Source organism: Chlorella variabilis (genome assembly GCF_000147415.1).
Source record: "Chlorella variabilis unplaced genomic scaffold CHLNCscaffold_17, whole genome shotgun sequence".
Taxonomy (NCBI): Eukaryota; Viridiplantae; Chlorophyta; class Trebouxiophyceae; order Chlorellales; family Chlorellaceae; genus Chlorella; species Chlorella variabilis.
The window spans coordinates 47,905-57,227 of NW_005435071.1; the positions used below are offsets into that span (position 1 = coordinate 47,905).

Sequence of the window (9,323 nt, forward strand, 5' to 3'; positions counted from 1 at the left end):
TGGGCTTGCGGCTCTGCCGCCATCCCTGCTGACGCGGTTCTTTCCTCCCCGCCCCGTGTCCCTGCCCCGCCTGGCGCCATCTCAGCAGGGCATCGACTACTGTGAGGTTTTCCAGGCTATGCACATCCGCCACGAGCAGAACCAGGTGGGCGTGGCTGGCTGGCGGTCCGGTCTTCGGCATACCTATGGCACAGCAGTGCGGGTGTGTGCAGTTGACAGGGGAGCCGGGCAGGCACTTTCGTGGCTGGGTGGGTGGGTGGGTGTGCATGCCATCCACCATCCCCTCCGCCGCGCCCCCGTGTGTCACTGCGAGCAGGACCATGTGGCGCCTGGCGGCGAGCGGGAGGGCGACGGCGAGGCGCGTGCAGCGCAGGAGGCTGAGCTGGCGGCCCGCCAGCGCGCGGCGGCGGCGGCGGAGCAGCGGCGGAGACGTGAGCGCCGCAGCCGCGCCCGCTGCGCCCGGCCTGCCTGGCCTCGCCTGGCCACTGCACAGCTGCTCGCCTGGTGCCGGCCGGCCTGCTGCTCTGCTGCATCCCCACTCCTCTCACCCTTCCCATCTGCTTTCGTGTCCACCCGTCTGGCTTCCCTCCCCACCACCTCCTCGACCCCCTTGCTGTCCCCCCCCGCTGCCACTTTCCTCCCGTGCAGGAGGGGAGCGGGAGGTGGATGCAGATGAGGAGAGCTACTTTGACAGAGAGGGCGACTCGGGTGGGTGCCTCCTCTCCTCCCTCCCGACCTCATTTCTTCCCCCCCGGTTGCGCTCTCCCCTCCTGGCAGCATCGGCCTCCCTTCTTCCTGCGCAGCATCGACGGGCGGCCAACTCGCTTCCCTGCCGGCTGCGAGGCCGTGTCCCGTTGCTTGCTGGCGCGTGCTTGCCAGCGCTCGTCTGGCCGCCGCGCGCGCCCCTGCCTGCCCACTGCTGCCCTTGCTCCCGCCCCCGTGGCGCGCCTGCCGCAGACGAGGATGAGGCGCAGGCGGGCGGCGGCCGCGTGATGCTGGAGAGCGCCTCGCCGCTGCCGGGGCTGCTGGGGCCGCTGGTGGACTATGGGGATGAGGATGAGGACGACACGCTGCCGCTGAGAGGTGGGTGGGCGCAAGACGCAAGAGAAAGTTGGAAGGAGGAGGGGCAAGGGGCGCTCTGCCGTGGATGGGTGGCATGGCGGGGGGGCGAGGGCGGTGGCATGGCGGCCCAATGTGGGTGGATGGGAGGGAGGCGGAGCGAGGGCAGGTGAGGGCAGGGAAGGAGTGGGGTCGTGGGCAGGTGCATCCCCCGCACCCCCCGCCCACCCTTTCGCCGGCGGCCCGGCTCGTCCCCTGCCGCAGCCGCGAGCACGCCCAAGCGCAGCCCCGCGGCAGATCGGCCGGGCTCGCCGCCACTTGAGAAACGGTTCAGGCCGTCGAGCGCGCCTGGAGCGGCCGGTGTGTGGGCGGCGCAGAGGCAGAGCTCGGGCTCCAGCCGCGGCAGCCCGCCGCTGCGGTAGCGGACCTCGCCGCCGCCATGCCCAGCCAGCGTGCCTCCCCTCTCTCTCTTCTGCACGCTTTGTTCTGCTGCTGCGCTCCCTCCCTGCTGCCGCTGCACTTGACACCCGTCCAACTGCTCCGTTGCTTGCTGCTCCACTGTGTTGTTTGCTGCTCTTCTCCCGCCCATACCATCCCTTGTTTCTTTCCAACACCCTGACCCGGCTACCTACAGGTGCACTGCCGCAGCAGGCCTTGCCTGCCTGCCTGCCTGACAAACCCATTGTAACAGACGCAGGACAGCGGCCGGCAGCCATGCTTGTCGTAGTGGCTACAGAGCACGCATGTGGTCATGCCACCAGCGGCATGGACCTTCAGTCAGAATGGATGAAATGAACATGAAACTTGGGAGCGATTGTTTGTGCAGGATAAAAAGGTTCTTGGTTCATTCTGCTGCGTTGCGGCAGGCTGCAGAAGAAGAGGCACCGTAGCGCGTGCCATGTCGGCGTGCCACGTCAGCGCCCAAACCGCCTGGCGCACTCCTCATAGCTGGCTTCCGCTTCCTCCAAGTGGCTCTGAGTCTCGGCTAGCTGGTTGGCGAGGTCGGCCTCCGACTGCTGGCACTCTATCAGACGTTTGGCGCTGGTGGCGCGGGCGCCTGCACACGGGAGATGGACGAGGCGCAACTGAAGGCGAGCAGCATGAGCGGCCTGATGCTGTGTGGCGGACCCAGCGCTCCCGCCCCTGTGCCCCAGCCACTGGCAGCCGCGGTATCATTTGCTGGTCATGAGCCATGCCTGTCCTCCCCTCGCCAGTACACCTCTCCAGGTCGCCCTGGCACCGCCCCGCAGAGTCTGACAGCTGGCTCTCGTTGTCCCGGCAGGCTTGCAGGCTGTCGGCCGTGGTGCCCACTTCCTCGCCCGCCACCGCCTTCTCCTCCTGGCAGGCAGCCAGCTCAGACTCCAGGGGGGCTGCAGCACGGGCAATCAGGCAGGCAGGCAGTTAGCACAGCACATGAGCATGCTGAAGGCACAGATTCCATGTCTGTCTTGCGCTCTCCGGCAGCATGCATCCAGTACACGCACAAGCGCCATCACGCCGGGCACCCGTGCCGCGCCGACTTGCCGTTGGCATCCTGAGCAGCCCGCAGCTCTTCCCGGCACGCCTGCGTGCTGCCCTGTGCCGCTTCGAGGTCGGCGGCGCGGGCGGCAGCGGTGGCATTGGCAGCTGCCAGCCGGGAGGAGCAGGTCCGGGCCCTGAGCACTGCTGCCTGAGCGGCGGTGGTGCAGGCGAAGAGCTCGTCGGCGCTGGCGCCCAGCTGCACGGCAGCAGCGCAGGCATGGGGCGGAGTGGGAGGGGCGCTGAGGTCCCCAGCAGATGGGCAAGCATGCCGGCTGTCCCTGCGCATGACACGTGCGGCTGCGCGGGCCCTCTGAAGCACAAGCAGCATGCATGCCAGGCAGGCGCCACTTCATTCTCCCCTGCCTCACCTTCTCCTCCAGCTCCGCAATTGTGGAGGCTGAGCCCGCCACCTGGGAGCTCGCATCAAGCAGGTCCGCCTGGCTGGCAGCCAGCTGCACCTCCAGGCCGCCAACCTCTGCCAGCCTGCTGGCCGCAAGGTCCCCCGCCTGCGCCGCCTCCTGCTGTGCCTCCTGCAGCTGCTGCTCCGCTGCCGCGGCGGCAGCCGCGGCCGTCTCCTGCGCCTCGCCCAGTTGCTGTTGGGCCGCCGCCAGCTGCGCCTCCAACTCCTGCTGAGCAGCCTGCGAGTCGCTGGCTGCCTGCTGCGCCGCCGCCGCTGCGCCCTGCGCCTCTTCCAGCTGCTCCCGCAGGCTGTCCAGCTGGGCCGCCAGGTCCGCCAGTTGGGCATCGTTGGCCTCCCCGGCAGACTGGCTGTCCTCTAGCTGCACCTGCAGGTCTGCGAGCGCCTCGTCTTTGGCGGCAGAGGCAGCCTGGCACTGCTCCAGCTGCAGCTGCAGCAAGGCTGGGTCCTGCAGGTGCAGGCGCAGCGGCAGGGGCAGGCAAGCAGGCAGGTGGTGGTGTGTGGCTGCATCCAGGCTGGTGTGTGGGCCAGGTGCATGCATGCGGGAGAGGTGGCTGCAGCTGGTGCGGCTGTCGGATTGCGCCCGCAGCGCCGCACCTGGGTGGCAGAGGCTGCCGTGGTGGAGGTTGCTTGGAAAGAGCCGCAAGCCAGCTTCTTCACCTGGCTGCACAGCAGGGGAACCGTGGCAGCTGCACTGGTGTGATGTGTACTGAGGGGCAACCGTGCCTGAAGCGGTGCCTCGGCCCTGCCACAACAGCGCCGCCGCCGGCCTCCGGCCACGCGCCCAGCACTTCTTCCAGCGGTGCCTTATGCAGCAAGCTTCGCTACCTTACCTGCAGCGCCAGTTTCTTGGCGCCGGCGTTGCAGGCGGCCAGGCTTGCGGCGGTGCTCTTGAGCTTGGCGGCGGCAGAGGCAGCTCCCTTTGTGCAGCCGGCCAGCTTGGCGGCGGCGCCAGCGGCCGTGGACTTGGAGGTTTACAGCCGCATGCTGCAGGCTGCGAGCTGGGCCTTGGTGGTGGTGCCGGTGCGGGCCTGTGCAGTGCAGGCGCCCAGCATTGTGGTGCAGGCGGCCAGGGTGGCGGGCTTGGTGGTCGCCTTGGCGGCGGCGGGTGTGGGGCGCGGCACCGCTAGCAGCTGCCGCGGGTGACCAGCATCGGCGGCGCCATGGGTCTGGGCGGCTGCAGGGGTAAGAGGAAGCATGGGATGTTCCACGTGCTCTTGCAGCATTGTGGCGCAGCGGGCGGCACTGGCACCGGCGTGGCGGCACCGGCACGGTGGGACAGCGCGCGCGATTGCTATCCGGCTTGCGCGCCACTGCAATGCAGATCTGTTGCCATCGGCCGCAGGCTACCTCCCCGATGCAGCTGGGGCGTTCGTGGCCCGCGAAGGAATGGCGGGGAGCAGTGCTGACCACCAGGGCTCTGCCTGACACCCAGGCGCCCGCCCTATTTGCACCTTACCCATGCTACGAGTGCCCAGAATGCACGCCAGCGTCAGCAGAATGCGAAAAACTGCGCCCTGGTCAGCCATCGAAGTGGGAGCTGGCGATTGGGCTCACTAGGACAGGGGTGAGGCCTTGGGGTGGGGCTGGTGAGGCATACGCGGCACAATGGCGATGAATAACCGAAATGGGGAGGGGAGAGTACGCAGTACTTGGCCACGCCCAGCTACCCAGCAGCGCGCTTGACACCAGAAATCGGGATGGGGCCAGAACCGCCACCAGCAGGTGGCATACTGACATCTAAAGAGGGGCACAGAGCGCTTCGCCTCGGATGGGTTCCCCTGTGGCCCTGCCACCACCGCCGCCGCCGCACAAGTCCGCACCGACCCCTGCCCGCCGCTGTGTGCAGCTAGCTGGCAGGAGCTCCCCACTTCCGTACTGGCACAGCCATGAGATGCACCGGGCCATGCTCCAAGCAACACCCTGTCACATCTGGCTTCGCAGCTTGCCTGGTGGTCTGGCAGCAGCTGGCGGCAGTTGGGCGCCGGCGGCAGCCACTGGCTGGTGGCGCCGAGTGCTGTTTCAGGCTTACAATACGTAGCCACATTGATAAAAATTGTAAAGATGTAAAAGAATTGGTAAAATGATTGAAGCATATCATGAATGTCATGGTTGCGCAAGCTGGGGGCACCCCAGCCCGCACAGACAGGTGCGGGCGTCACGCATTTGGAGCACAAGGGAGTTGGTGTGGCCAGCATGGGGGCAGAAGGCTGGCCAGTCACAGCAGCGGTGTATGGATTGCAAGTTGCAACGAAGGGGATGGAAAATTGAGGAAAATACTTGGGTGTTGGGTGAAAGAAGTGGAGCTTCAGTGGGAGTTGGGTAGGGCGGCGGGCTGGCTGGCGCCAGCGTGCAATGGCAGAGTGCCACTTCAGCGCCCAAACTGCTTGGCGCACTCCTCGTACGCGCCTTCCACCTGCTGCAGGTGCCTCTGGGTCTCAGCCAGCAGGTTGGTCTGGTCGGCAAGCGAGTGCTGGCACTCTATCAGGCGGTTGGCACTGGTGGCACCCGTGCCTGCGAGCAGAGAGCGGGCCGAAGCGGTGGCAAGCGTGAGTGGTAGCACACGGCAGCTGGGGGTGCCTCGGCCACCTCTCCTCCTGCTTGTAGCGGCAGCAGGACTTCTCCTGCCGTGCGCAGCAGCGCCGCCATGCCCCACACCCACCTGTGCGCTTGATCAGGTTGGCCTCGCAGCGTTCAACGGAATCAGAGAGCTGGTTCTCGCTTGTGCGGCAGGCTTGCAGGCTGGCAGCCACAGCGGCCGTCTCCTCGCCCGACGCAGTCTTCTCCTCCTGGCAGGCAGCCAGCTCATTCGCCAAAGGAGCTGCAGCACGTGTAAGCAGGGGCGGGATGAGGGGCGGCCACCAACGCTCAGCTGCCAGCCCTAGTGCGGTGCTGCCGACGGTGCTCGCTGAGCCCACCGCTGGCCCCGCCAGCCGCCAGCCCTGCGCCACAGGCACTCACCATTGGCAGCCTTTGCCTGCCACAGCTCGCTCTGGCACGCCTGGGCGCTGGCCTCGGCTGCTGCCAGGCTGATGGCGCAGGTGGCAGCCTGGGCGCTGGATGCCGCTAGCCGGGTGGAGCAAGTCTGCAGCTTGATCTCGCAGGTCTGGGCGGCGGCGGTGCAGGGGGTGAGGCGGTTGGAGGTCGCATCCAGCTGCATGGCGCGGGGTGGGAGGGACACCACATGCTCATCAGAAGGCAAAGATGCCATCACCATACCGAGGGTGTGCATGCGGGCCAAGCCCCCTCCTCCCCCGCCACCTGCCTGCCTCACCTTCACTTCCAGCTCTGCGATTTTGGAGGCCGAGCCCGCCACCTGGGCGTTTGCCTCGACCAGCTCCGCCCGGGTGGCGGTCAGCTGCTTCTTCAGGCTGGTGATCTCGGCCAGCCGCCGCTGAGCCAGCGCAGTCGCCTCCTGCGCCTCCTTCAACGCCGCTGCCAGCTGCTGCTCCGTGGTGGATGCCGCCGCAGCAGCCACCCCCTGCGCTGCACCCAGCTGCTGCTCCGCCGCTGCCTTGGCGGACGTGCAGGCGGTCAGCTTGGCGGTGCAGGTGGCGAGGGCGGTCGGCTTGGCGACGGTGGCGGCGGCCAGCAGGCGGCGCGTCCCGTGGGTGGCGGCGCCGCGGGGTTGGGCGGCTGCAGGGTCGCACGGAGGGTGGCAGAACGTGTCAGGTGGGAGGTTGGAAGGCTGGAGGCGTGGAGTGTTGCGTCTTTTGCTGGCGACGCTCCGCCGTCGCCAAAGTGTCTGGTCGGCGCGCGGCGGCGGCGGCAGCCCAGAACGAGCCGCATCCGGGAGAGCCCGCCGTGCTGGCGACCCCCAATCATCAAGCGTGGCTTTAAATTGCGCCGATCGGTGGCGCCGACGAAGAGTACGCCGAGAAAATACGAAGAGTCCCCATGGGTTCCCCTGAAGCATGCGCTGCGCCTCCCGCAACTTTGCAGGCTGCGCTTGGCGCCGCTCACCTGCCATGCACGCTGTAAGCGTGCAGAGGAGCGCCAGGAGCGAGACGTGCAGCATTCCAAGGCCAGCCATTGTCGTGGATGTGAAGTGCAGAACGACAAGTAGGGCCAGGGACTTGGGCTGCGGTCGGCCTCCGGCAAGGAGGAGTGAAGGTAGAACAGAATGCGCGGGCAAGACCTCAACGGGGCGGACATGGGGAGGAGGCGCATGTGTAAGGTCAGGCCGCAGTACGCAAAGGCGCTGGGTCAGCGTACCGCTGTGCCCCCCTTGCATGCTGTAATATGCAGCCTCGTGAGGTGGAAGGGGTTGCTGGGCGGCGACTTCCCCTCATAGACTCGGTCTGTTATTGATGCTTTCCACAGACCAAAGCCTCGTCGTCCCACAGTTGCAGCACCGCCCGCCTGCTGATGTTGGCTGCAGGGTCTTTAGTGGCGGAGTGACAGTGCGGCCCGAGGGAGCAGGGTCTGGATGCAGAATGCTGAAACAGCCTTATTGCGAAGCGCAGGCCAAGTTGACCCAAACTTGAAGTGGCAGAGAGCGGCCAGCAAGGCCAGCGCCTGCCACACTGTTGGCAGCCTCTCGGGACGGTTGATATCCCAGCAACCGGCACAGCTGTGGCTGTGTTCAGTACAGCCACTTAGCGGCGCTCCCCTTGAGTTTCTGCTACACCGCCATTGGCCCTGCTGGTGCTGCACAGGCTCAGCCTCAGCAGGATGCTCGTGGCCCACTGCCGGGCTCCATTGGAGAGGATTCTGCTGGGCGAGAACAGGCCGCGGCGATGGCAATTTCCTTGTCGCACTGGTGTGCGGAAGAAGTGTCATCTTGCAGTGCAATGGCCCACGGTTGCAGCTCACCCATATCGAGGAACCTACACTGTGCTGCTGCTGCGGCGGCGGCCTGGCACCGCCCCACCCCCCTGAGTATGATTGCGGCGCTGCATGCCCAGCCCGCTACCTGTAGTACCCAGTGCCGGACACAAATAGCGGCATCAGGGGGCGCGTTGGGGGGCATTGGGGCGAGTAGAGTGCCTTCCTCACGTAGCCTGGCTTCCTGCATGGAAACTGGTGGACGCCCCCCTCCGGCACTTTTCGCTGGTTCGCACGGCTCATCACACTCACACACCTGGAATGCGGCTGGCAAGAGGGCCCGGCCCCCCGCAAGGGCCGGGCTGCCTGATGCTGGCAGCCGCCCTGCTGCTGCTGGCGCGCCCCGCAACCGCCGAGTGAGTGTCCCGAGCCATCCGTCCACTCCCGGGGCGGGGTTGGTGCCCGCCGCACCGCCCGCCTGCGGCCCGGCCCCGCCGCCTGGCCCCTGCCGGCGCGGCGCGGCGCCGCCGAAACTCAGCCGGCGCCCCCTCCCGCCTGCCACCGGCCGATGCCTCTCCCATCCACACACAGCCAGCAGCGCTCTCGGCCCTGCCAGACTGCTCTGGCACCAGCCCTGGCCCGCTGCCAACCAAGCGGCTGCGCTGACCTACCCTGACCTCCCCTGCCCATCTGCACCGCATGCAGGGGCCTGCTGCTCAAGGTCTACCACACACCCGCCAGCCCCATCAAGGCCATGCCCTCCTTTGCCACGCTGGTGAGCAGCCTGGTGGGGTCTGGCGGCCTGGCTGGGGCACCGGCCGGCTGCCCCTCGCATGCACTCAGCGAGGCAGCAAGGCACCAGGCCGGTCCCTCCATCCCTCCCACCGCTGCACAGCAACTCACACAGACCGTGCCCAGCGCCACCCTCTGAGACCCCACCTCCGATTCCCCAGTCTCCCTCCGCTAACCCCTGCCTCCCTGCTCCCTACATCTGCCCCCCCACCCACCATGCAGACCCCAGTTGCCACCGACAGCGTCGCGCCCGTCGACTTTGCCTGCCGCCGCCCCGCCAACCTGCGCTGCTGCGGACCCTACTCAGAGCACACTGCCGCGACCCTGGAGGGCTTCCTGTCAGTGGAGCAGAACGGCACCTACGAGTGAGGGGTGGGGGGCACATGTGGGTGGGTGGGGACGACCGGAGCGGCTGCGCGTGCTGGCCGGCTGCGCCTGCCCTCCGGCCTGACCGCCGTGCTTCAAGCAAGTTGCCACCCCGCCCGCCACCACCTGCACCCACCCGCCCGCCTGCCGCCATCGCCCCGTCCCCGCCTGCCCGCAGGCTCTTCCTCAACGCCGACGACGGCGCCACGCTGGCGCTGGACGGCAAAGTGGTGATCGACAACGGCGGCGCGCCACACATAGAGCGGGAGCTGGGCCTCTCCATCTGGTTGCAGTCGGGCCTGCACCCGGGTGCGTGTGTGGGGTAGGGTGGGGTAGGGTAAGGTCGTTTGCTGCTGGTGTTGGTGGCGGTGGGGGTGTGGCGGTGGCTGGCAATGTATTT

At 67.6% G+C, this 9,323-nt stretch overlaps 4 protein-coding genes across 4 annotated transcripts in view; 2 read left to right on the top strand and 2 right to left on the bottom strand.

Moving 5' to 3' along the window:
• CHLNCDRAFT_58505 (hypothetical protein) overlaps positions 1-1,481 on the top strand; it is a gene marked incomplete at both ends in the record, with an annotated part of 14,546 nt that extends 13,065 nt beyond the window's left edge. Inside the window, 5 exons of the mRNA XM_005845456.1 lie at positions 89-145; positions 317-431; positions 649-708; positions 958-1,083; positions 1,324-1,481. Coding sequence (XP_005845518.1) covers positions 89-145; positions 317-431; positions 649-708; positions 958-1,083; positions 1,324-1,481 — 516 coding nt within the window. The remainder of the gene's footprint in view (positions 1-88; positions 146-316; positions 432-648; positions 709-957; positions 1,084-1,323) is intronic.
• Positions 1,482-1,973: 492 nt separating this feature from the next.
• Positions 1,974-2,500, bottom strand: CHLNCDRAFT_136613 (hypothetical protein; the record flags this gene model as incomplete). The annotated part of the gene is made up of 3 exons (XM_005845563.1): positions 1,974-2,116; positions 2,277-2,397; positions 2,492-2,500. 3 exons carry the CDS (start codon positions 2,498-2,500, stop codon positions 1,974-1,976), a joined length of 273 nt encoding a protein of 90 aa, XP_005845625.1.
• A 2,869-nt stretch (positions 2,501-5,369) lies between these two features.
• CHLNCDRAFT_136615 (hypothetical protein) lies at positions 5,370-6,968 on the bottom strand (the record flags this gene model as incomplete). Its single annotated transcript, XM_005845564.1, has 5 exons — positions 5,370-5,512; positions 5,661-5,819; positions 5,960-6,152; positions 6,273-6,634; positions 6,962-6,968. 5 exons carry the CDS (start codon positions 6,966-6,968, stop codon positions 5,370-5,372), a joined length of 864 nt encoding a protein of 287 aa, XP_005845626.1.
• Positions 6,969-8,134: 1,166 nt separating this feature from the next.
• CHLNCDRAFT_136616 (hypothetical protein) overlaps positions 8,135-9,323 on the top strand; it is a gene marked incomplete at both ends in the record, with an annotated part of 4,401 nt that continues 3,212 nt past the window's right edge. The window contains 4 exons of the mRNA XM_005845457.1: positions 8,135-8,181; positions 8,471-8,552; positions 8,780-8,922; positions 9,102-9,232. Of these exons, the coding sequence (XP_005845519.1) occupies positions 8,135-8,181; positions 8,471-8,552; positions 8,780-8,922; positions 9,102-9,232 (403 nt within the window). The remainder of the gene's footprint in view (positions 8,182-8,470; positions 8,553-8,779; positions 8,923-9,101; positions 9,233-9,323) is intronic.